The sequence below is a fragment of the Cynocephalus volans genome, chromosome 1 (assembly GCF_027409185.1).
Source record: "Cynocephalus volans isolate mCynVol1 chromosome 1, mCynVol1.pri, whole genome shotgun sequence".
Classification (NCBI taxonomy): Eukaryota; Metazoa; Chordata; class Mammalia; order Dermoptera; family Cynocephalidae; genus Cynocephalus; species Cynocephalus volans.
In genome coordinates this window covers 740,400-767,287 of record NC_084460.1, presented here as the reverse complement: position 1 = coordinate 767,287, position 26,888 = coordinate 740,400, and the positions used below count along the sequence as shown (strand labels likewise).

Genomic DNA, 26,888 nt, shown 5'->3' with positions numbered 1-26,888 from the left:
CAGCATGGTTTTCCTGGGGCAGCTCCTCTCTGTTGAGGAAGGGACGGGGGTGAGTTGGGGAAGGAGTTGTGGAGACACTTAGGAGAGCGTCTGTGGCAGAAGCAGTTGTGCACAAGCTGGTCATGTGAGTCACAGAGGCAAAGGGGTGTCTGGGGGAGGGAAACGTGGGCAGAGCTCATGCAGATGTTGTGAACTAAGCCCATCCCTGCAGCCCTAAGGATTTCGAAAAACACCTGCAGTTCTGAACGAGCTCATGCAGACAGGGTCTCAGTGTAAAAGACTGGGGCCAGAGCTAAAAATAAGGTGGTACCTTGCACCCAGCAAGAGCATCAGCACCTGTGGGGTTCTATGATGGGAGAGGAGGCAGAGAGGCCGGGGAGGTGGGGAGGCCAGGCCGTGGTGGAAGGCCTGAGGTTGGGCGGGAAGGACCGGAGGCGAGGCTGCCCACAGCAGAAGAAAAGTTTCCAGGCAGTTATGGCCGGCCCACCGTGGGAGGGCCATGTCCTACACTTCTGAAGCAGCAGAGAGGGCTCAGGCCACCTCCAAGCCGCCTCCCCAAGGAGCAGGTAAGGAACCCAGAGGGCGATCCGGAACCGGAAGGAAGCAGCATTCACAGGAGCTCCCTATGGGTAGGATGCTTTCCACAGGGTCCCATAACGATCTGGATAGGTTGGTGTTTTCCTTTCCTTTTTCAGATTATAAAACAGGGTTCAAAAAAGACTCACCTCAGAGCTTCCCACCAAGAAAGTGGCAGAGCCGGGACAGGCCCCTGTGTCTCTGCCTGCCACCTCTGTGCTCCCCTGCCACCCCCCACTTGTCTGAAGTGCTGAAGCACTGCCATGGGGAGGGGCAGCAGACTCAGCCATGTGGCCTCAGGGCAGGACATGGACAGGGGCTGCAGAGAGGGGGAAACTTCCAAATAACCAGAACCAGGGGTGGAGTGGTCTGCCTCGGGAGGGGGTGGGCTCACACAGAAGCTGGCTGTTTGGGACATGTGGACGGACCCTGGAGGTCACCACCACTCTGAGAGTCTATGCCACATGGGAGCAGTGCAGGAGCCTGTCAGGGTCCACTTATGCCCCTGAAGTGCCCTTAAAGTAAGAGGGAGGGAGCCGCAGTTCTGGGAAGAACAAGAGAGTGGTTGCAGCCAGCCATGCACCAAAGCTGCCCATCAGTAGAACCGTCACGCAGGCGGTGTGCACCCAAATGCCAGCACCAGGACACCTGCAACTGAGGCCTGCCCACACTGCTAAACACTGCCTAGGGACAGACGGCCGTACACAAAGGGAACCCAGCACACAAGACAAGAGAGGTGTTTGCTGCAGAACCAGGGCTAATTTATGTGCCGCCTCCCAGGATCGTGTGGCCAGAACTCAAGGAAAGCTCCTTATTATAATAGTTATAATCTTTTCAATAATATTGTTAGCAGCTGTCCTGTTGTGAGCATCCTCTATGCGCCAGGCAATGTGTTAGCTGTTCTGTATGCATTACATGATTTAACAATCGGAGCAACCCCAGGAAGCAGGTGCTTTTATTATTTCCTTTCTACAGATGAGGAGACAGGCTCAGAAAGGTAATGTAACTTGCCCAGAATTGTACAACTAGTCAAGACGTGGGTGCAAGCCCACAACTGTCAGACTCCAGACCCCGTGTGTGACCATGAGGAACCAGTGCTTCTGCAGTCTCTGTACCGATATGGAAGTATCTCCAACATATCACGTAGCCATTTTCTATTGTTGCTATAACAAATTATCACAAATTTAACACACATATTTATTACGTTATACCTCTGTAGGTCAGCAGTCTGACACCTGGGTTTCACTGGACTAAAATCAAGGTGGTAGCAGGGCCATGTTCTTTCTTGGAGGCTGTAGGGTGGAGTCCATTCCCTTGCCTTCTCCAGCTTCTAGAAGCTGCTGCATTCCTTGGTCTGTGGTCTCTTCCTCCACCTCCAAAGTCATGTCTCTCTGACCCTTTGTCACATCTCCCTCTGACCATAGCCTGGAAAAAGCCTCCAGTTTTAAGGACCCATGCATGGGATTAGATTTGGCCCCCTTGGAAAATTCAGGATAATCTCCCCATCTCAAGGTCCTTAACCTTAATCACATCTGCAAAGACCCTTTTGCCGTGTAAGGTCACATATTCACAGGTTCCAGGGAGCAGGCTGTGCACATCTTAGGGTGGGGGTGGGGGTGGGGGCATAATTCTGCCTACCACATATAAGAAAGAGGGAAAAAGCAAGGTGCATCTTCTAGTGTAAAAAACAAAAAAGGGTGTGGGGAGGGTGGGAGTAAAGTAATAATATGTATTAGTTTTTGCCTGTATTTGCATAAAGAAGGAACATAAAAACTAGTATTGGTTTCTGGGAGAGGGCAGACTGATGGGGTTGGATGGAGATTTGTTTTGTTAAGGAATTGTTCAAACATACACAGAAGTAGGGAGAATAGTATAATGAATCCCATACACCCATCACCCAGCATCAGTAATTTTGCTGTTTTTATTTCATTTTATCTTCCCACTTTTTGAGAAGGTGCTGAAAACGTTAAACAAGTCCAAGACATTACGTCATTCTGCCCATAAAAACTTCAATGTGTATCTCTAAGACACAGGGTTTTTCTCAATAACATAACCACAATACCATCATCACACGTCATAGAGTTAACAATATTTCCTTAATATCATGTAATATGCAGTCCATGTTTAAATTTCCCTAGTTGCCTGCAAAACTTTTCATAAGTATTTGGTCTGTCTGAATCAGGATTCAAATAAGACCCATACACTGCACTTGGTTGATGTGACTCCTAAATGTCTCTTATAGATTAACAGTGTCTAAGAGGGACACTTTTCCCTATCTTTATTTTACTATCATATAAATGAATGATCTATTTAAAAATTAAATTTCGAAGCAAATACACACATCTAATGCTTCATAGAGATCTGGTCTTCCCAAAGGCCCTGAAGGGCAGTGGGTGAGTGCAGGCCTCGAGCAGTGGAAACTGAGGTAGAGAAGATGGGGGCAGGGAGACCCCACCAAAGCCCCAGGTGGTGGGTGGGGTCAGGGAGGCCAGGGTTTGTCATTCTGGCTTCCTGGCCTGTTCTGCAGAAGAGGGTGGGAATGCCTGTAGATGCCTGCCATACAGTCTGGCCCAGAGTGGCCTGAGGAAAGTCCCCAAAGCCAAGGATGCTGTAATTGTTCTAAATGTGCAGGGTGGGGAGGACCCGTGAGAAACCCAGCACCTGCCAAAGTGAGCCAAGTAACATTCCTAGACCCAGGTGTTCAACCAAAGCACACCCAGACTGGACAACAGAGGAAACTGGAGAAGGGTAACACATGAGGACAAGAGAGCAGACACACTGGAAGTCACTCGGCCACCAGCCTCCTGCAACGTCCTGTGAAAATCACCTGTAAACACACTCCCTTGAGTAACCATGGCTGGGAGAGAGGGGAGTGAGTAATAATGTATATTAGCATTTGCTTGTATTTGCATAAAGAAGGTGCATAAAAACCAAATGAGAGTCAAATGAGATCCTGGGCATGGAAGGCGGAGGTTCAAGATTGCTAGCAGCCAGGTCCCACCACCCCAGTCCTACCATGCACCCAGCACTATCCCTAATCTCAGAGAAGCCTGCCACAGGATGAATTGGAGCTTGCTGGGAACAGGAACGATATTGCACTCAAAGAGAATGACAGGATTGAAGACTGAGAGACAGGAAACCACCCCAGCGAGTTCAGAGAATCAAATGAATGCTAAATAATAAGTGCAACGTGGGAACTTGGATTGGATTCTGGAACAGAAAAAAGGACAATAGTGGAAAAGCTGGTGAAATTTGAATAAGGTCTGCAGTCTAGTTAATGGTATGGTGCCAGTGTTATCTTTCAGTATTGGCACAAACGCCATGGTTGTGTGAGATGCTAAGGTTAGGCGGAGCTGTACTGTCTTTGCAATTTCTCTGTAAACCTAGCACTATTCCGAAAGAAAGAGTTTACTAACAGAGAGAGAGAGCAAGAGAAGAAAAATCGAGCCAAGTGGCTGGAGTTATCTTATCAGGTGCCAGAAGTGGGGAACCAGGTGAGGGACATCAGCTGAGGCTAGATTAAGGAGGTTTCGGTGCCACAGGATGGTGTTCAGATTCCATGTGTCTCCAGGCAGTGACTCCCCAGCAGTAACTGTCCCTCTCTTTGAACCCATCCCACAAGCCACAGGTGTACATTAATGACAACTTCTTACCTTCAAGTGCATCTTGACTATATTTCATCTGCCCATGTCTGCCTGAACCTGCATGCTAAGGTCCCAGCTCTCATGCACACATGCACACATGCAGACACACGTACACACACACTGCCACCCAGGAGGAACCTGCGGGCAGCCCACCCTGACATGGGGCAGGGGACCGGGGGACTGAGACCCCTCCTCAAGGAGCTTATGGCCCTGGGTTTATGGGCCAGATGTCTTGTGAGGCACAAAGAGCTTGTGAGCAAGATCAATTTAGCTACTCTACAGGCCCTTCGGTAGGCCCTTCTCAGGGCCAGCCCAGGGTAGGCTTTGTGGAGGTGGGAAGCAGGTAAAGGGCTGAGCCCAAGCCCCCACACTCCCTTCCCAGCACTGCCCCATCCCTCGGGTCTGCGGCCGGTCTCTGGAACCCAGCAGCTCTTGGCTCTAATTCTTCCCTCACTCTTGTGCCTTCCGGTGCCGTGTCCACCACACCATACATACCCGGTTAGGAGAAGAGCTTCTCACAAGGGTCTGGCTCATCAGGGTAGCCCCACAGGGCCTGGCACTTAGCAGCTGTTCAGTAAATGTGCAGTGAACGAGACACAACATGCCGGGTAAAGAAACTCAGGAGACAAAGAACTTGCTCTTCGAAAAGCAGGAAAAAAAGCTTATCTTGCCAAAACTCCCCAGGACTCCAAGGCTTGGAGCCATTTAGCATTTTATAGCAAATCAGTCCACTGCCCCCATCCTCTGAGATAAAAATTAAAAATCAAGTTTATAAGCACCCTCACAGTTTACCAAGCACTTCCACATCCAGAATCGCATTTGACTCTCTCACAACAATGAGGTACGAGTTTTTATTAAGCCCATTTAATAAGGAAATGGAGTCTCATAAAAGCAGAGACTTGCCCAGGTTGTCACTACTCCCAGGTGAGTATGCACTGGGGTTTGGACGTGTGACTTCAAATTTCAAACCCCATGCTGTTTTCCTACAGCTTCTCTGCCCTCCCATGCAGGTAACACCACGCGCACGCGCACGCACGCACACACACACACACACACACACACACACACACACACCCCAGAGCCCCTGATCCTCCCTCTGAATCCAGAACAGAAGTCAGCAGCCATACAGTGGAGAGAAGCTGAAGCTGCTCCCCATGGGCTGGCATCACCTACCACTGAGCAAAGGACAGGCCCGCCAGGGTACAGACCCTGCCCGTCCCCACCCTGCATGGTGGAGAAAGAGCAATAATCCCCCTCATTCCGCAGCTGTGGAAAGGGAGCTGCAGAAGGCACAGACAGGCACTAGCAGAGACAGGACCAAAACGCAAACTCACCACCTGTTGTGAGCCCTGAAGACTCACAGAGTCAGTTTGCTGGGAGGAACTTCCAAGATGGCACAAACCCTGGGGGGTCACCTGCAGCCCCTTCACCCACCTCTACAATCAAAGGGCAAAAACAGCAGAGTAGCGCCAGAGGAACACACCCATTTACCCAATGAAGAAGCAGTTTAGCCCCTGGGCTCTGGAGCCAGACCACTAGGTTTAAATCCTGGCTCTGCTGCTTCTTACTTAATTAACCACCTTGTGACTCATTGTTTCCCCATTCGTAAGATGGAGATAAGACTATCAATCTCATAGGGTTGTGTGTAGATTAATGGAGTCTATATGTAGCAGTTAGAACATCATCAGACCCACAATATGTGCTCATCCAAATGTTTGTTCTTTGTACTTAGTTTTTCATTAAGTGCTTGGAAATTACCTACTGTGGGTACAACAGGAGCTGGGGAGATTTAAATACAAAAAAAAAAGATGTGTGAAACATGAAATTAGCACCCAGTACAAATCTTATAAGAGTCTAGAGGATGGTTCAGATCAGAAAGAAATTGCTAAAGGGGCATGCTGAGAGAGGGATCAGAGCAGACTGGGATGACAGAATGCTGGGGAAGCCGGGGACTGAGCTGGCTTCAGAGAGGGGTGGGCTGCATGCGGCGGGGGTACAAGGAAGGGCCAACAGGTGGGGCTGAGGGAAGAGGAGGTGGGGACCCAGGCATAGCTGAGGGAATGCATGTGGTGTCCCAAAAGACTGAACAGAATCGTAAACAGAGGTTAAGATGACAAGAAAGCACAGTCTTTACAATGATCTTAGAATCAGGACATTAGCTTTTCATACCCTCAATAAATATTTATCGTGCACCTACTGTGTGTCCGACACTGTTCAAAGCTCTTGGGATACATTAGAAAACAAAACAATGTGACATCCCTGCTCTTGTGGAGTTCTATCTGGAGGAGGCAGATAAATCACAGTACACGAACTAAGAAAACTCTCCACTCCATGAGAAGGTGGTAGGTGCTATGGAAAATCATTTAAAAACTGGGTAAGGGGAGTTGGGAGGTCTTTGAGCAGGTAAAATGAGTAGGAAAGAGTAAAGCAAAGTTTCAGGAGTATAACGAAAGGATGATATTAAATATTAGTTAATTACAACTCCTCCCTGCCCCCTCCCCAACCTTCTAAGGAGGAAGATCCTGGGAAATATACTTTGTTTTGCTGAGCAGGGGTAGGAGGAAGTGGGGGATAGTAACTGGAAATGCCAAGCTAGAACTAAATTGCTCCACAGGGACATGTGCAGAGGACACCCACGGGGCAGGGGCAGGGGCTCCGGGGAGTGAGGGCCAGGAAGCTGGCAGAGCTGGGCTGGGGGGCAGGAGGCAAGGGGTGGCTGCCACAGAATGGAAGTTTGAGGAAAGAGACATTCAAAAAGGGTTTTTTAAATGGTGTTCTCTGGCATGTGAGATGTAACCCCTCATCCACTTATCCACAAAATCTTCCTAAAATCCACACTATGCATAGGCAGTTTCTATGTAGAGTGTATGTTTCATGCAGTGAAAAGAAGCTGTGGGTGGGAGGAGCACAGTCCAAGGCAGCCCACCCCCAATGACATGGCAAGACAATCAGTCCAATGATGTATGCAGACTGGACGGGTGAACAGAGGGAGCCAGGAGGGAAGGCAGGACAGTTGTTTGGGCTGAAGATGAGTTTTAAGGACATGTCCCCCATTATGGGTGGTAGCAGGAAGAATGAAAGATGAGGAACCAACGCTGGGCTCAAATCAGAAGATCTGAGGTCTGATCTTTACTCTGCCACTAAATCGCTACATCTTACCTGAGGCTTGGTTCTTCATCTCTAAACCGGACAGCATCTGGAATACCTCCCAGCAATGAGGCAAGAGATGCTAGCAAACCAGAAGCACGTTCACTAAGCAGGTGTGAGCCTGGGAGAAGAGGGTGGAGACCCAGGTGATGTGAGGCTTTGGTGCTGACGAGAAGGGAGTCAGCTTTGGGTGGGGAAGCCCTGAGACTATGAATTCTGACCTTGATGTTTATTTTGAGATAACTATATTCATTTCCGATTGCTTCTGTAAAAAATTACCACAAATTCAGTGGCTTAAAATTACATGTACTTTCTATTTTACAATTCTAGAGGTCAGAAGTCTTAAATGAGTCAGTGGAGCTATGTTTGTTTCATCTGCAGCTACAGGGGAGAATTGATTCTTCACCTTTTCTAGCTTCTAGAGGCTGCCCGTGTTCCTTGTCACATGGCCAGGCATCACACCAACTTCTGCTTCTGTTGTCACGTCTTCTCTGGCTCTGATCCTCCCACCTGTCTTCTAAGAATCCTTCTGATTATACTGGGCCCACCAGGATAGTCCAGGATAACCTCCCCATCTCAAGATCCTTTAATTTACTCACATCTGCAAAATCCCTTATGCCACGTAAAGTAATACATTTATGGTTTCAGGGATTGGGATGTGGGAATGTCTGAAAGGCCCTTAAAGTGGAAATGCCCAGCAGGCTCTCGGATGTCATGACTTGAATTTGTGGAGAGGTGAGCTGAACAGAACACGGTGGGAGGCACAGAAGGGATGCGTGCTCAGTGAGAGGGCTGAGAGAAGAAAGCAGAGGTCTGAGGAAGACCCACTCCCTTGTGGTTATTCCACAGAGGTTTACAGAGGGCCTACTGTGAGCCAGCAAGGAACTAGGAGCTATGGAGAACACAGAAATCAATCAAATGCAAGTGTACTTTGCAAGAGCTCACCACCAAAATGTGTGCAAATGTGTGCACCTAAGGGAAGATGATGTTAGTTAATGACTCACACATGAGAGAGATTCAAAGAAGGTAATCCATGGAGAACAGGACTGGAGTGCTCAAGGAAGGCTTCAGGAGGTGGTAGCATTTGAGCTTAGTAAGAGGAACAGCAAAGAAGCTTTTAGAAGTGAAGGAGGTGAATCAAGATGGTCCCTGGTATGGTGGCTGAGAGGGCCTCAGTGGCCTGTGAGAGTGTGAGTCCTGCTGCTGTCTCATAAAGCCATTGCCCACGGCCAGAGGGATGCTCAGTCCTAGGGAGGTGGGTGTAGCTGATCATTAGCTCACCTGGCCCCTGTGTGTTCCAATCTTACCACCAGGGGAGGCACAAGAGTCAAAGTGGACCCTGAGCCCAAGTCAGAGAGTTTTTCCAGAACAGGATGCTCTGAGGGAAGGGAGGAAAAGTTTTCCCACTCCAGTGCCACAAAGCCTGGAAGGCCTGGCTGCCTCCAGTGGTCTGTGACTCAAGGGCTTACCCAGATTTTCCTCTTCCCGTTAAAGCAAACCATGTATTTTCCATCCCTCCCTTTCCTGGTTGCCTGCAGCACTAACTGCCTGTAACAAACGCATTTTGGCCAGAAGCTTATTGCACTGCAGGGACTTCTGACATCTCCTAATCCAAAATGCCCACTGTACAGAAGGAGGCTGAGACCCAGAGAGAGAAAGTGACATCCAAAATAAACCAAAGGATTAGGACCAAGAATGGAACTCAGATCTCACTCCAGATCCCAAGTCGCTAAGATAAGAACCCCCTGCTTATCCGTGCTTTGGCACTTGTCTACAGGCTGCCCTAATTGTTTCTTGAGTGTAGACACAACAGCAGTAGTAACAACAGGCACGTTTTCCTGCACACTTCTGCGGCAGGTGCTGGGCTAAGGCCTCCAGGGGCATCATCTCACAGTCACCCTGTGGGAAAGCAAAATATTTCAGCCCAAAATATATTTCTTTCACGTATTTTGAGATGGCTAATTCGGGGAGACTGGAAAAACGGGATTAGCTAGAAGACTGTTTTTCGTGGAAAGAAATTTATATCTACAGAGAAAAATGTTTTTCTACCTCTCCCGCCCCCCCACCCCACCCCCACCCCAAGTGCTACCTCTGAAGCCCGTCCTTCCTCCACCACCTACCCTTTCTGTGGACAGCTTCAAGGCTACCTGAGTTATTTCCTGCCTAACTTCTGCCTTCCTTCTTTCACCTGTGCTGCCACCTTCCCCAGGGCTTGGAGAAACTGGCCCCAGGCCACTGTTATTGGGCCAGCACCTCCCCCACCTCCCCTCACTCCCTATGAAGACTGGTGCATAAGCTTCTGTACCCCACGGATCACTGGAAAATTACTCTCCTGCGATGCTCTGTGCATTGCCCCTCACCAGCACGTTATAATACAATTTGTTGTGCATTTTCTTCATATTGATTGAATCCTGCCAGTTGATTTTTTTAAGTGAACCCTCAGAGGTAAAGAGAAAGTTGTCCCTTGGCCTCTGCAACTCTTACAAAGTTGTTTCTGCTATAAGCTTAAATAGTCACAGAACTCCTCCCACCAGTGCTTGTTAACTCAGGGTGGGGGTGGTACAAAGAGATAAAAATCTTTTTTCCCTTAGACCTGTTCTCCCAAGATAGGTGGACTCTGGTTGAGAACAGCTTAATGGGACACTTTGTTTTTCTGCACACACACCCCACCCCACCCACCCCCGAGCTTCACACCCGGCTGTGTGGGAACCACCCTCAGTGGACACTGGATTAAGCATTACCAAATTCCTCTGCTAGGCCCCTCTTGGCATTAGGCTCACTCTAGGCTCTGCTCCTCCTCCCTCCCCATCTCCCGCTGTTGGTGGCTTCTCCAGCACAGCCACCTGCCTGTGGTTTCATGCTTCTCGGCCTTCGTGCATACAGCTCTCTCTGCCTGGAATCCCTCCTCTGCCCTGTCCACTGAACCCATCTTCTAGACTCAGCTGCTGCAGGATCCCCTGCTCTGAGAAGCCGCCCCCAATTTGGGCCAACTGGGGACATGACATGCCCTGCACCCCTACTTGTTCCTAAACTGTGTCTCCCCCAAGCGAAGATTCCATATACTTGTACTTGTCTCCTAATGGGTCCTCTGCCCTACACTGAGATTCCTCCATGCTTCTATCCAGGGATAAAGGTAGTTTCGTGTCAGTACCTTCAGCACTTGGCACAGTTTGTTGACACATAGTAAGCTCTCAAGAAACATTAGAAGAACAAATGAATGAAGCCCTCCAAAACCTGTCTTCTGAGGCTGACTCTGATCTCCCCTTTCCTCTTCTCCTGTGCCCCCTCATCAGGTTTTGCCCTGCCCTCTCCAGCCTCCATCCCATTGCCCTACCTTCATTCGCTTCTCTTTGTCTCTCACCTGAAATATTCGACTGCTGCCTCCTAACAGATCTCCACCTGGTCCTCAGCTCACCTTTCATCTCCCAGTGCTCCCCTTGCATTACCCAGCTCAACCTCCCTGAATACAAAACATCTCACTTTTCCCTCCAGCTCCCCAAAGCTCTGAGCCAAGGACTGGGGATACAAACTATGGTTCTTATCCTCAAGGAGCTTACTGCCTGCCCCTCCTGCCCTTCCCTACCCAGCTTCCTAACATATAGGCAGGAATCCACCCATAACACACAGCTGATCGAACCATCCTCCTGCTTGAACGCTGTGGTGGCCCCTCACGCTCAGAGTGCAAAGCCCAGGACCACAAGGCTCTTTCTCGCCTCCCTGTCCACCTTCACCTCCCGGGATGGTGAGCTCCAACCCAGACCCCAGGCAACCCCAGCATTCTGACTTGATGGCATCTTGCCCTGTGGTTCTCAGTATTGCTTCCCAGTCTGGGTCAGAGGCCCCTCCTCTGAGCTCCCTTGTCCCCCAAGACCACCTCTACAACTCCACATATCACGCTCATCCCATCGTGTGACTGCCTGTCCCTCTCCCCACTGGACGCTGGACTTCTGGAGGACAGAAACAGGATCTAATCCATTTTTTTCCAGCTCCTGCCCCTAATGAAATACAAGTACCCTCATAAAGTAGATACTGAAAAAATGTTTTTGAATGAATAAGCCAATGAATCAATCAAGAAGTCTAATGATAATAAACAGCTTTGATGTGCTAACAGTGGCTGTTTCTGGTGAATGAAATTTTGAGTTAAGTTCTTTTTGCTTCTCAGTATTTCTGAAGTTTCTGTAATGAGTATGTTTTGCTTTCATAATAATAAAGAACACTAAAGGAAACTTCATTTTGAAAAAAATATAAAGGGGTTTGGGGGCTCCAAAAGAAGGGGAATCTCATCCAGTCCTGAAAATCAGGAAAAGAGTGTTTAAGGAGCCAGAGAATTTCCACCAGTGAAGTGGGGAGAGCTGGCCAGCCAGCCAGGGGCACAGACCGAGTATAGAGCTGGGCTATGTGAACGCAGAGTAGGGGTGGGGCCCCACGTCTGGCAGAAAGTCACATGAGTGTTCTGCACAGGGCCTTGCATGCAAGATGAGGAATTTCGACTTAGGTCACTGAATGCGGGGAGCGACAGAAAGTTTTATTGTCGTTGTTATTTTACAGCTTTAAAATATGTTATTTTAAAATATGGAAGGCGTCACGAATTTGCGTGTCATCCTTGCGCAGGAGCCATGCCACTCTTCTCTGCATTGTTCCAAGTGTTCCTGTACGTGCTGCCCAAGCGAGCTCTACAGAAAGTTTCTGAGCCAAGGAGAAAACGCTCAGAGCGCTCAACGCTCAGCGTCCAGAGCACGGGAGGCAGCCGCGAGCAGGTGCCAGGGCTCGCGCAGGACGGAGGGTGAGGCGGGTGGAGAACAGGAGCCCGACTGCAAGCCCTCTGTTCCCCTCTGCAGCGTCTAACCCGGCAAGTGCAGGAAGCATCTGGACTGCCCAGCCCTGTGCCACGGTACTCGGAGGTCGATATAAGACCATGAACGCCCTTGAGCCGCCTATCTGTCCTCCCACCTGGACTGCGAGCTCCTAATTCCTCCTGCCCACATGATGTGCCCGATGAGAGGATGTTCAGCGAGTGAAGGTCCGAGAGGAGACGCCCAGGGGGCAAATAAAGCCAGGCCACAGCACAGGAGCCCCATTCTGGCAGCCGGCCTTGGGTAAGGGCCTTCAGCCCAGACGCCCGGGCAGTAAGTAAAAGTAAAGGATCGGGCGGGACGCCCAGAATCAACAAGGGAGAACCGGAAGGGCTAGGCCTCCACAGAACTCCGTGGGTGGCGGCCGGGAAAGACCCCAGGACGACGGGAAGGAAAGGGGCGGAAGGAGGAAGGCGGGGAGAGGGCTGAGCCGGAGGGAGAAGGGGGCGCGGGCGGGGCGGCGGGAGGGGCTGCGGGGCACCTGGGCGGGACGCGGGCGGCACGTGGGCGGGGCGGCGGGGCACCTGGGCGGGGCGCGGGCGGCACCTGGGCGGGGCTGCGGGGCACCTGGGCGGGACGCGGGCGGCACGTGGGCGGGGCGGCGGGGCACCTGGGCGGGGCGGGAGGCGTGGCCTGGGGGGCGTCGTTCGGCTACAAAGGCGCTCCGCGGCGGGCCGGGCGCCTAAGGAGCGGCCCTTCGGAGCGCATCCCCCGCCGCGCGCAGCCGCCAGCACCTCTGTCCCGAGCCGGGTCCGCCCGTCCTCGCCGCGCGCGCCCGCGTCCCGCAGCCGTCGGGCCCCGGCCAGTCCAGCCCGCACCATGCCGGTCAAAGGAGGCACCAAGTGGATCAAGTACCTGCTCTTCGGATTTAACTTCATCTTCTGGGTGAGTGCGCGCGACTGGCCGCGCTCCTCCTGGGACCACCTGTTCCCGGCTCCGGACCCTGGCGCGGCGGGGGCACCGGCAGCTGGCACTGCCCGCGCCGGGCAGACTCCGGGCGGGAGGAGAAACGCGCTGCCGCTGCCAGCTGGCTCCTCGGCCGGGCCGAAGCCGGGGGGGACGGGCACGTCCTGGGGGGCTCATCCGGAGCCGAGCGGGCGGCGGAAGCGGGGCGCCCAGTGGGCTCCCTCTCCCAGGATTTCTCCCATCCGAACTCCTCCGAATGCCGGAGGGGAAGGCCCTGGCCAAGAAGGACCGTGGCGGGCAGGGCAGTTAGTGACCAGGGCGGGGTCTCCCCAGTGGCAGGGGCGCGACGAGGGGAGGACGCGGCCGTCGGAAGGCCTCGGTGGGCAGGGAGACCTCCGCGGGGAGCTGTTCGCTCTTTGCCACCGGAGGGGAAGGGGCGCGCTGGCCGGCGGCGCCGGGACTCGGTCCCGGAGTGGGAGTCGGGGACCCCACCCTCGAGAGGGAACCTCGCGGGGCCCCCAGTCTCGCAGACTTTGATTCTGAGCCGCCCGCCTGAGAAAGAGCTCCCTGAAGCCACCTGAAAGACTAGCTTGGCTTGATTTTTTTTTCAAGGGCGATAAGTATCTTAACTGGAGAGAACTCTGGGAGAGTTCGGGAGAGGAGACGCAGATGCCTATCGGCCCTCCAGTGGGATGAGGCCTGCGTTTCTCAGGAGGGGCCCCTCCCGGCCAGCCCACCCAACAAGCAAGGCAGGGCCACACGGAGTGGACATGGAGAGGACACCCACTGCTGGCCACACCCGGCCCCTCTGCAAACGGGAAGCCTGACAGGCAACAGACTCCTTCCTTTGGAGTGTTAAGGAACCACCCAGGGACAGAAGCAGGAAATAAGGAACTTTTTTGTCCTCGGTCTGAGGGCCATATCCCCTGAATACAGATGGACAGTATTTGCCCCTCTTCAGGCAGGAAGGGGTTTGGAAAGGCAGTTCCTGTGCCACTCTCAGAGAGATGGCAGTAGAGACGGGTGCGTGCTGCCAGAGGCTAATAACAAGAAATGCACTTATTGCCCTGGAGCTGGTGACTAGGGCTCCCCCGAACCTCAAGGCAAGTCTTCTGAGAGTTACTCGCCTCCCCAGAGCTGAAGGGTTGGTGGAACAGTTCTCCAACCTGCAGAGACTGACCTGCCCTTGCGGGAGTCACCACGCCCAGTACACACCCTGGTGAGGACAGCACAAAGATGTGACCTGCTTTATGCACAACCTGCCTGCAGTGGGGACACCCCCTCCTCCTGGTGTTCTAGCTCCAGCAGCCAGCCAGCTACCAAGCTTGGCTTCCTCCTCCCACCAACCCCTGGCACCAGAAAAGAATGTCAGAAGGCAGGCTGGCCCCACCCTGCCGCACCCCACCCTTGTCCTTTGGGGAATTTTCCTCTCTCCTCCCTAGCACAGTCTCTTCCCTGGCAGTCTGTTGGTTAGTGCTCAGCTGTCTGCCTATGCTGCATCAAGGTTTGGGGCTCAGGGGACCACAGACTGCCACAGTGTGCCTCCATACTCCCATCTGCTCCACTGCATACGGGGAGGCTGATGGGAGACTCCCAGGCCACCGATGTCTACTCAGTCTCCTGCCTCCTGGCCTGCAGTCTGCCCATACTGCCTCTAGCCTGTCACCCCACTCAGACTCAGAGCTCCCCTGCCCAGGCTAGGTGCTGCTGGCTAGATGCATGGTCTGAAACAGAAATGACTCACTCTGGAAATGTTTAACGTTGGGAATAACTTTAGAGATCATGCAGTCCAGCCCTTTATTCACAGTGTGGAAGCAGAGAACCAGAGAGGGGGGTGATTTGCCTAGGATCACAGATACAGGGCAAATACTCCCCCTTACTTTCATTCCGTCCTCTCTGTCTTCATCACGGGAAGGGAGGTGAGCAGTAGCTACATTTTTCTGAACTATTTATTGTTCAGTTGTCCCTATAGAGATGGGTCTCTCATCCCCTAGGAGATGACAGAATAAAGGAATACTGTGATCCACTCGTGCAGTGTTTTACAGTCCACAAAGTCCTTTCTTCTCCATGTCCCATGATATAAGGCCAAGCAGGAAGCATTATCCCCATTTTACTGATAATCAGGAATCTAGTCCCCAGAGAGGAACTTATCCAGGGTCATGTGGCAGGATACTATCAGAAGTATATTACCTTATCCAGCTAGGTTTGGCTCCTGAGTAGGAGAGGAAGAATGGGTGGGACAAAGCTACCAAAAAGTATCTTTTTTTTTGTCAATCCCTTTCTTCTCCCAAGAAATACCTTTTAAGGGAAGCTATGATCTAAGGAAACTGCTTCGATTACTGTGATGTTGCCATTTCACTTTCTTCAGACGAAGAATTTATGAATTTGGCATTTGGAACCCAATGGCCTTGAAAAGCAGGAGATGTGAGGCCAGGATAAAAAGGATGCTGAGAGGGGATATCTGCTAAGGATCCAGAGAGAAGCCAGCCTCAGTGGCAGTGAGACAATTGTGGGGGGCCCAGAGGGGCTGTGCCTCTTCCCCATCTCCCCTCATCCCTGTGGGACACTTGCGACAGCTGGGCCTGCACATTCTGCCCTCCCCGAGTCGGGCATCTGATGCCCACAGCCAAACCAGCAATCAGTCTGTTCTCCCTACGCCCGAAACCAAACCACCAGCTCTATTGCAGTTGTTTCTGCATTTCCTTCCGACCTCCCTGCCCGCCCACCCACCCCCCAAAAAAGATGTTGAGAGGGACAACATCTCACTGATGTCAGAGTGGAAGTAGACAATGCAAGTATTTCAGGCTGTAAAGTGGGGAACCATGGCTACGATCCAGCAAGGAATGTCTTTCCTATTCTTTGTTGTTGTTTGCAGCTGGCTGGTACAGAGGATACACCCTTGACCTTGGTGTTACAACACTGACTCAGTCTAACCAACTGAGCTAACTGGGCCAGCCCCTCTGTCTTTCCTATTCTGTCCCCAAAATGCTGAGCCTGCTTATAGAGGGCTTTCTGCCCCCTTCATGGTCAGACAAGGGCAAAGAGCTCCTTAGGGCAGAAGAGAGAGAACCCAGTCCCTACCCCCACCTCACTCGGCCCCTTTTTCTCACTGTCTTTCACCCCAAACCCTCCCTCACTGAAGGAAATAGCAGAGGGTTTCTCTTTCCCGAGAAATGGTGTCACCTGACCTAACGGAGGTTTCTTGGAAACATGCAGACACCTGGACTAGGAGTTCACAGACCTGGGTATGAAGCCAGCTCTGTCCCCAGCTCACTTTGAAACCTCAGGCAGGTCACTTGTGTGCTCCAGATCTCAGTTTCCTCATGTGTAAAACCCATGGGTTTGGAGCAAATGGTCTCAAAAGGTACCTTCGAGCTCAGTCTACAAAACCAACCCCACGCCACTACCTACAGCAATAGGCCTCCCACACAACCCAAACTAGAGGTCAGGAAATATGTGGTGGACACCAAGGCTGGTCCTCAGAATTTGGCTTCTCTTGACCTTTACCTCTGGAGCAGGAATCTGGTTCCTGTGTGTCTTTCCTGTAACCTCCCAGTTCGCTCTATTCACCCTGGGTGGAGTCTCTCTGTTTGGAGGTTCATTGTTTTCATTGACCAGCTAGTGGTCAAAGCACCGGCCCTAGATTCAATGTCCCCATCACCAGGTGGAGCTGGTGACCACCCCTGGGGTTGCAGTGAGGGTTAAATGAGAGGATGGATTGCGGCACTAGATACAGTCAACCTCCGGGTCAGCTATTGTTACTCACCAATCGAAAGTAAGTTGAGGCTCTGTGGAGGGTGGGAGTGGTTCCCTAGGGAGTGTGGAGGTTGAGGCTGCAGAGGCAGTGGCGGGGAGCGCACTCCCAGTCCGCACACACGCCTCCCTGCACTTCCACCTCCCGTCTCCGCGCCAACCTCCTTCTGTGCACCAAACACGGACTCCATTTCATGCGTTGCTCCGTTTGCCTGTGGGAGGCAGAGAAACCCTCAGATGGCAGACTCTGGGTCTGGGCTTGCTTCTCCCCAGAAGCTGTTTGACTTGGATGCCGGGGCTCAGTAAGTAGCCGGGCTGTTGCATGGAGTGGCCGTTCCCCCTGGCACCCACAGCCTGAGCTGGGGGCGAGGCTGGCTGTGTTGTGCTGAAGCTGGCAGGTTTGGGGAGAGGTGAGTTGAGGCAGATGTCTGCCCTGCTAAGGAAAATAGGACTTCTCCCCTGCCCAGAATCTTTATGGTTTCTCCCCAACCCCTGCAATGCTTGCCAATGGCAAAGATCTGGACTCCTGCTCTTTAGGTGATGGTGAGGGGGGTTCCTTTACACCACACACTCACACGCATGCAGTCACACACATTCACCCCTCTACCCCTTTCTGTTCAAAGTGGCCAACAGCACCACCCCAGATTCTGCTCTTCTGTGCTCAAAGGAAGCGGTTACTGGTTAAGACCCAAGTTTGGAGCTGCTCTGATAAGCAGCGCTATCTGGAGCCCCTCTCTAGAGCACTTATGCTTCTAAATGGGTCTTCTGTGGCTTCTGGCCTCACACGTCAGCAATGTCACACCTTCCCTTAGGAGGAGTGCTGGATGTGACTCTTCCCTCCTACACACAGAGCTATGTGTCCGGGTTTGTTTTGTCAGTTTGTTTTCCCGTTCAGTTCAATTTTATAAGGAGGTGTGGCTTTTGGAATTGGTCGCACAGTTAGGAACTTAATAATACCTTGGACTTACAAAAGCTCCTTTTCTTCCAGAGAACACAAACTGTACTGGTGCTTGCCTGGATGGGTCTGGCTGTACAGACAAGGGGCCTGAAGCCCCCAGTTACCACGGCTTCTGCAGTCCTGTTGCTGCCTTGCTGGTAGTGTGTTCTAGCTAGACCTGTGTCAAGTTGGGGAAAAAGAGTGCAGAAGTTGAGGAAGCTGCATATTTATGGTCTGTGCCCCAGCCCCCAGGTTGGGGTCAATGGGACTTTATCTGGACTCACCACGGGTCTTTTCAGCCAAAGCCTTGCAGAAACAGGCTTTACCTCTTACATGCAGAAGAGCAATGGCTTCATTGTTTCAGGGTTTGAGAATCGGGGTGAAAGCCTGTCAGGCCCATGTCCCCAACTACCAGGACAAATCCAACTGAGGAAATTCAGGAGCCAAAAAGGGGAAATTTTAATGCATTTTTAGAATTATGTTTTTGAGGTCTGACTACAGATTACTTGCCTGTTTCATTCCATGGAAAAAGTCATGCTGGTCCAGGGACATTTTCATTTTCCATCAAGTGATGGCATGCAGCTGGAGAAAGCAACATCCTGTCCCCAGATGAGATAATTTTATAATAATTACGTCCATCAGGCAATTTCCTTCTCCCTCCAGAAAAAAAAAAAAAAGAACTTATTTGTGGATAGTTTTTAAATTATGTAGGCCGTCATCCCAGACTAGTAGATTTTTTTTAATTTTTAAATTTTCAGTTGTACGTATTTGTGGGGTACAGTGTGTTGTTTCATAAATGCATGTATTGTGCGATGACTCTCTGGGGTAGATAGCATATCCGTCACCTAAACAGCTGTCTTTTCTTTGTGGTGATTAAGGTCCACCTAGAACACCAGAATTTATTCTTTCTACCTACCTGTGATTTTGTATCCATTAATCCACCTCTTCTGCACCCCCTTCCTTTCCAAGCCTCCAGTAACCATTACCTAGGCTAGAGGATTTTAACCTTTTTAGGAAATCCTATGAAATCAATAGAACTTGCCTCCAGAAAAATGTTATGCCTGGGTTTTTTTTTTTTTTTTTTTTGCTTTTTTCCTGGAAGCCTATGGACTTCAGGTCATGAGCGCCCTACACTGGTTTTTCTCCCTCGTTTCCAGGCAACCCCTGCTCTGTCCTGAATCCCATGTTTCTGCCATGAGAAGCAGGTCGCCTCACCTCTCCCCAGGGGTTGCATGGTGGGGGGAAGGAGGTAGACTTTGTGAAAGGCATTAGAAACCCTAAGTACCTATGATGAAGTGCAGCCCATACTGGAGAGCCGGCCCCTCACCCACCTGCACTCTGACCATCAGCTTAGTCATTGCCCAAGGAGTGGCTTTGACTCTCCATTAATTTAATGAGTGTTTATATTTCTAGTCCACACAAAGAATCCAACTTTATGAGCTTCCAGCCAAGTTCTGCCTCTTGAGTTAGGTTTTCCCATAACTTGGGTGATTTGGTTTTGTTCAGGAAGAGCAGAGTTCTGTCTTTCTCTTCTCCTTTCCACCAGATGGAGACTGGAAGGCTCTGCCCAACCTTCTCTGGTCTTGCATGAGGACTTTGGGAAAGGAGAAATGTCTCATGGGGATCTATGGGAATTTGGACTCCTGAGATGATAAGCAGCCTGGTTAAGTAACAGAGAAAGACGAAGCAGCCTGACTTGGAAAAGGGTCCAGATGTATTTGATTCCAGAGAAGGTCCCTGGGTATGGAGGGTTGGAGACTATTGACTTGGAGAAAAATCAGAAACCTGGATCTTAAGGGTCCTTCCTGATCAATGCACTTGCCAAGTGTTGTACAGGGGAGCAGAAATGGTGGCTCTTGCTGGTTCTTAGGAAAGTAACTCTTAAAAAGCTCGGTTCCAGGGAACACCTCAGACCTGGGCAGGCCGGTGTCAGATGACTCCTACCAAGCCCCCACCTCAATGCTGAGCATCTCAGCTGCAGGAGGCAGTCCCTTGCTTACACTCCCAGTCGGAGATGCGTGTTAATGTCCAAATGCAGAAACAACGCAATGCACGGACCATAGGAGAAAATCCTTGACTGGGGGTAAAAATACCATCGAGTAAATCAGACAGTTTTATTAAATTCAGAACAGATATCTGTAGCATTTTAGTTTTAATTTCTTTTAAACCTACATTGATTGAGTCTACGGCATGATAAATGATATTGACTTATTAAAACTGCACATGAAAAGATCAACGAAATCATACTTGCGAACTCATCATTGCTCTTCAAGTCAAGAGAAGTTTGGTATTTGAATCAAATCACCTCTTTTGTTCTAGGTGAGCAACCGCAGCGTGCCAGTTTGCACACACACCTCAGATCCACGCCCCAGCTCTGCCCCTCCACCAGGGCCACACTCCTAGAGAGGAATGTGCACCCCAGAGACTGGAGGCCCTTCCCACTAGGCCGGACTCCTCCCGCTCTCCCGGGTGCAATGCAAACCCCTTCTCTCTCATGATGTGGGGCCATGGATTTAAGTCTATCCCATCGCGCTCAAATGTTTTCAAGCCCCCTGTCTACAAGTCTGGGAAAATCTTTGCATGCTCTACTTTTCTCCACTTTAATCACGTTTGTAGGCTGGACTCGCTTGGTAGACAACCATTCAGAGACCCAGAAAATCCATTTCAAATAGAAATTGGATTCTCTTCCGGGGCTGGAGAGGGACCCTCAGTCCTCTGTCATGGCAGGCTGGGGTTCATGAAGAGCTTGTGCCCAGGGCTGTGGCATGGAAGCCTGTGGTTCATCTTGTTCCCTTCGCCTTCGCCGGCAGGGTGCTGCTGTGGGGGAAGGGCGGAGACTCTGGGTCCCACTTCGAGGCCATTCCTATAGGAAACAATGGCCATTTAATGGCCATGGTCCTGTCTGTGGGTGCAGTGGCCCATGGGCAGCTGCAGCAGTAGTGAAGCCAGGATGAGAAGAAAACATGCCAAGTGGCCCTGGAGAGTCTGCTTGTTAGAGCACTGCTCGTGTCCACCCTGGCTCTCTGGCCAGTGGAATAGGGCGGGGACGGCACTGTCAGGCCAGAGGCCAGTGAGAGGAGGCACCAGCTCTTTCTTCAGACTCTGTCCACCTAAAAGGAAGGCAGGGATCGTGGCAGATGGACAGAGCAGCTGACAGGTTAGACACAGGCGTGTGGGAACCTTACCCATTGCCCCCCTTGCTGGCTTGGGGCTCAGAACGTCCCAGGATGGGAGAGGAAGGCCGTGAAGCTGAGTGGTGCTGGAAGCACCGTTTGCCAACACTGTGCATCTGCACACCACATGGCATTGCTAGAAAGCCGTAAAAGAAGGGCATCCCCCACCGTTCAGGGCCACGCTAGCACGTGGTAGCGGTTCCTCAGATGGAATGACAGTAGCTGGTCCATGTGGCTAGAGTGTGTAAGCAAGAGTGTGCGTGTGTAATCGCCAGACATCTTAGTGAGGCATATACAAGGGAAAACAAATGTGTGGTATCCTGGAATTCAAAGCAAAACATCCCCAAAACAATCCCCCACATCAGATGATTTTGGTTAAGATCAGAATGCCTGCTTTCAGCAGAAAAGGGATTTATGGGCTGGCCGGTGTATGCTGTGCGTCTGGCAAGCAGGCAGTGGAAACTCGGAATGAGATTTCTTGTTTAGAAAGAGGTTACCTTGGGCGACGCCCTTCCTCCCAGTCACCCCAATCACCTACACCAGGACGCCTTGTTAGCCAAAGATCTTCTCCTCTCTAAAGGGCTCTGATTTTCAAATCATGCTGACTTTTTCCTTGGAAGGGAGGATTTCTCAACTCTTGAATTTGTTCCAAGCTGGTAGCTGCCTAATTGCCTAAAAGGGTGCTGGTAAAAAAAGCTTACGTGGCCCTTCATCCTCTGCCACACCCTGGAGAGAGAACCAAGCTATCTCCCTTCTACCAGGGATGAGACAGGCAGTCTAGTAACTGATCTGTGCCTGGTATGTGCTGTGCATGTGACAGAGGGAGAGAGCCAACAGCCGAGTCACTCCTTCCTGCTGTGTGACCATAAGCAAGTCACTTTACTTCTCTGAGCCTGTTTTGTTCCCTCAGCTCTAACTGAGATGATCCTAACTACTTCGCAGAGTATAAGGCAGCCCGGCCCCCTAAAAATCAAAAGGGGCAGCAGGGCCTTACAGTATAACTCTGGTCTCCCAATAATCCTTTTCTTTTTTTTTTTTTTTTTTTTTTACCGGTAAGGGGATCGCAACCCTCGGCACGGTGTGGTCCACACCGCACTCAGCCAGTGAGCGCACCGGCCATCCCTATATAGGATCCGAACCCGTGGCCTCGCCGCTACCAGCGCCGCACTCTCCCGAGTGAGCCACGGGGCTGGCCCCCAATAATCCTTTTCTTCCTGGGACCTCTCGTGCATTGTATTACTGTTACTCTCGCAGGGAACGTTCCCCTATAAGGTAGGGCCCTGCACCAGTCTGAGGCCAGGCACAAACATTTAAATGCAATTGCCCAAAAGAGCCAGGCATAGCAAGGTGATGGCACCCACAGGCTGTAGCCATCTTGTGCTACCTTCACCCTCCATCCAGGACCCAAGTGCACTAGAATCCTCAGGAAGGGAGGCCAACAGATCAAGTCAGTGAGCAGGCTAAGTATTTGCTGAGAACAGCAACAATGCAGATAAGCCCAAGGAATCAGGAAAAGTAAGCACTTTTTTGAATTTTTTTATATTTATTTTATAATTTTGATTTTTTTTTTTTTTTCCTGTTGAATTGTATGGGTGGTGGGGTTCTCAGAGTTTAAGGCACTAAATGGCCACAAGAGGCAGAAGTCTGCCTCCCCAGGGACCTGGCTTCTTCTCCTGGGTGGTAGAGTTTCTTTGTTGCTGTGGACCCCCCAGCCTGCCCCTGATGCTTCCAAAGAGCAGCATAGCAGGTGGCCATTAATGACTCAGGGGAATTGTTGGGGGCAGGAAGGGGGCTTGTCAGAAATGCAGGTTTCTGTGGGGATGGAGCAAATTAGTGACTCTCCCTAAGCCTCACTTACCTTATCTGCATAGTGAAGGTAACTAATGAAGGTACTAATTCAACCAGCCTCTCAGGGTTGCTGCAGGAATAATGGAATGTTTAACATAAGATATTATCATGGGCCTGCCTCATAGTAAGAGCACATGTGTTAGCTTCTCCAGCTCGTGTACTGTAGTTACGATTACCACCACCTCTCTGAGAGGATAAAATACACTCAGTTTCCCCCACTGTATCTCATAATATGTCTCTGGCAGCATGTATGTGGAGATTTCTCCCCACCAGCAAGCAAGCCAGCAGTTCTGCAGTGTATACCAGCGGGTGCTCTCCAGTTCAACTCCAACATTATCTACATGGAGATGACATCAGATCACACAGGTTGAGGGCTCAGTCCCCCAAGACTGCCCCCACTTCAGGCACCAGTCACAAGCCAAGCAGCTTCAAGTTGGGGTTCCCATGACCCCCCTCTTTAGGCTCACAGAACTCAGAGAAACACTTACGTTTACTGGTTTATTATAAGGATATTTGAAAGGATACAAATAAACAGCCAGATGAAGAAATACAGTCCGAAGGGTCTGGAGGGCAGGAGCTTCCATTCCCATGGAGTTGGGGTGTGCAGTCCTCCTAGCACATGGATGAATTTAGCTGCCCAGCTCTCTGTACCCCGTCCTCTTGGGTCTTTTGATGAGACTTCGTTGTATAGGTGTGACTGAAGCATGGGCAACTGTGTAGAAACATGACTGGACAAAAGGAGTAATCTAATGAGGGGGAAACCCAGCGAGGCCTGTCTGTGCAGATTATTCTTGCCTCTGTGCAACGTCCTTTCCTCCCAAGTGTGGGGCAGGACCCTCCTGAAACAGGGGTCTTAGACCTACAATTAGACAAGGCAGGCCAGAGGATTTCTTTGTGGCCAGCTCCAAGACAGAAAGGCAGGGGAAAGATTAGAGTATATTCTTAGTCTTTTGGACTGGCTTTGGGGAAAAGGGTTCTGGTTTCTATGACCTGCCTTGAAGAAGAGGGACTCCAGTTTCTATGGCTTGCCTTGGGGAGAAATAGGAGCAGGTAAAGGAGGGCAGGAGGCCAGAGAGAAAGACTTTGTTTTCTGAGGCCTAAAGCACCCCAACACTATAACAAAAGAACAAGGACTGTGAGAGTTATGAGCCAGGAACCGTGGATGAAAACCTCTCTCTCTCCGTGTGTGTGTGTGTGTGTGTGTGTGTGTGTGTGTGTGTGTGTGTGTGTGTGTGTGTGTGTGTGTGTGTGTTACTCTCCTGAAAAATTTTTGTATCGAGGTTGTGTGTGTGTGTGTGTGTGTGTGTGTGTGTGTGTGTGTGTGTGTGTGTGTGTGTTACTCTCCTGAAAAATTTTTGTATCGAGGTTGTCCTAAACACTTACATGCAACCATATCTTACTGTTTGAGCTCGGTGAAACACAGCAGGAATTTCATCTCCAGTCTTCCTTTCAGAACAGGAGTTGGAGAACTTATCAGGAATTTCACCTCCAGTCTTCCTTTCAGAACAGGAGTTGGAGAACTTATCTTGCCATCTGTCTACAAAACGCTCATTTCCGAGATTTCCCCGCTTTGGGGCAGGCTGGCAAGGAGAGGTGCCAGTTTTGCACCTTTGCTGGAAATGGCCCCTTAAGCTGCCCAGTGGCAGAGGCTCACCTTGTGTAGCTTAACTTGGAATTTAAGTTACAGAAGACATTGAAAGAAAAAATCTACTTTGCATCCAAACTAAGAAAGGGGGCCTCAGCACCCCTCTTTCAGTTCACTCCCTGTGCCTCCCCAGATGGAATTGATTCCTCTTATCCAGAACTTTCCTGACACCTACCACACCCAGAAACCAGGTTCAGACAGGGGCAGAGCCAAGGTCACCGTTGCTTCTGTGTGGACACTGTGGGTAGAAAATGAGAGAAAGCTAGAGCTGGTCCTAAAGAATGCCTTTTCCCCAAGACCACCACCACCTCCCCAGCCTCCACAGAGAGAAAGAGAAAATCAAGCCCGAGGGAGAAGTTAATGGTCAGAGACCTCCCTTCCTCTTGGCTCTCACCTAGGCTGGGGTTGACTGCCTAAATCCAAATCGTCAATCATCAAGCCAGCACGCAGGGGAATCCTTGACACCAGGTTAATGTTAGGTCAGAACATCTTGCCAAACTCAGCACGTCCAAGCCACCCTCCTGTCCCCCGGGAAGGGTTCCTGGGGGCTCCCCTGCACTGCGTGGGCAGTGAGGAAGCACACGTGTGCATCGGGGAGGACAGAGCTCTGAGTTGTCCACACAGCCTGTTTCCGTCCTCTCTGCTCTTACTGGCTGTGTCTTTTTGAGCATGTTGTATAACCTCTCTGAGCTTGATGCATCCATAAAGTAAGGGGATGAGAGGATTCAGTGAGACTGTGCAGAAACCACCTCCCGTAGTGCATGGCACGCAAGTCCTTGTAGATAGTAACCACGACTATTATCAAATAACTCTTGCAGCTTGTATTAGTCAGTTGCTTATAACAAAATACACAGAACTGGGTATTTCATAAAGAAAATGGAATTTATTGCTTACAGTTTCTGAGGCTGGGAAGTACAAAGTCCATCTGGTGGTGGTGACAGTGACCCAGGGGTCTCACATTGCAAGACGATGGAAGCAGAGGGAGCAGAGACAGAGAGAGAGACAGACTCTCCTCTTCTCTTAAAGCCCTCAGAGCCACGCCCCCGACCACTGTCTTCAATCCATTCACTACAGCAGGGTCCCACGATCCAATCACCTCCTCAAGGCTCCACCCCTCAATCACCATGAAAAGACTCTCCACCCACAGGGGGGGCCAAGTTTCTAATATGTAAAACTTGGGGGACACAATTCAGGTTTCAGTGAGTTTTAGAGGGACATAATTCAATCTCCTGCACAGCTGTTATCAATTTTCCCCTCCCCAGCCTCTGAAGGAGTTGTGAACGCACAGAAAAGCGTGCTAGAGGTCAAATCAACATTAAAGCTAGATAAGTGACAACTTGACCACCAGCCTCTGTGTGTATTCTTTCAAAAAAGTATTTTTTCTAGAGTTTGGGGAGTCCACTCATACCTAGCCCAGGGAGCACAGCAGGCCGCAGAAGTCAGGGGGCAGTTTTTTCCAAGAGCCCCTGCGGCAGAGGCCGTGGGAGCCGCTGGCTTGCCTACTGGGCCAGGGCGGGGCTTGGGCAGCGAATGCACATTGCAAGCCAAATGCAGGTTCCAACCTGAACCATCTACTATGATTTCCTGGCTCAGTGGCTTCTATACAGAGTTGGCCATTCACGATCTTTTTTTTTTTTTTTTTTTTTTTTTTGGCGGCTGGTCAGTATGGGGATCTGAATCCTTGACCTTGGTGTTATAACAGCACTATCTAACCAGCCAGCCCTGTCTCGTCAGTTTCTCCCCTCTTGCCTCCTTCCTGCTTTCTTCTATCTGTATCCTCACCCTTAACTGTCACCATGCAGCAGTTCCAAGGTGGTCCCCAGACGTTCTCCCTGTGGCTTTGTTGTGCTGCTCAGGCATTTGCGACCCCACTCTCCAGATCTTAGTGTACAGTGGAACGGTCAGATTCTGTCCCCATGTTGGGCTGACGCTGTGAGCTGTCCCTTACACAAACAAGGAACATTGAGCTCACAGAAAGCTCCCACCTCCCATGCACGGCTTCATGTTTTCAACACTGGCATTTAGAAAGCTGTTCTCTGGGTTTAGAACTCCCAGAAAGATCTTTTCCCTGTCATTCCTGATGGTTCCATGTTTAAAGAAGGCCCAGAGGAGTGGTTCCCAAACATGAGCATGCATCAGAATCACCGGCCGAGATGTGTGAAAACCCAGATTGCTGGGCCCCCCACCCAGAGTTCCCACTGAGTAAGCCTGGGATGGGATTGCTGCTGCTGGTCTGGGGTTCACACTTTGAGAACTGCTGGCCTAGAGAGCAGTCTCCTGGGCTGCCTTTGAGGATACAAGATTTCTGGAGATTTGAACATTGCCTTAAGACGGTAGCTCGGTAGACATCTCAAACGCAGAAGTTGGATAGACAGGAGAGATGGCCCTGGGCTGTGCCTGCCCATC

At 50.8% G+C, this 26,888-nt stretch overlaps 1 protein-coding gene and 1 non-coding gene across 2 annotated transcripts in view; one reads left to right on the top strand and one right to left on the bottom strand.

Moving 5' to 3' along the window:
* Positions 1–11,933: 11,933 nt before the first annotated feature.
* On the bottom strand, positions 11,934–12,041 carry LOC134365456 (U6 spliceosomal RNA). The gene has a single exon (XR_010022103.1). It is a non-coding gene; the product is annotated as a U6 spliceosomal RNA (small nuclear RNA).
* Positions 12,042–12,912: 871 nt separating this feature from the next.
* Positions 12,913–26,888, top strand: part of CD9 (CD9 molecule) — a 33,044-nt gene continuing 19,068 nt past the window's right edge. The window contains exon 1 of the mRNA XM_063102471.1: positions 12,913–13,105. Within this exon, the coding sequence (XP_062958541.1) occupies positions 13,040–13,105 (66 nt within the window). The 5' untranslated portion in view covers positions 12,913–13,039. The remainder of the gene's footprint in view (positions 13,106–26,888) is intronic.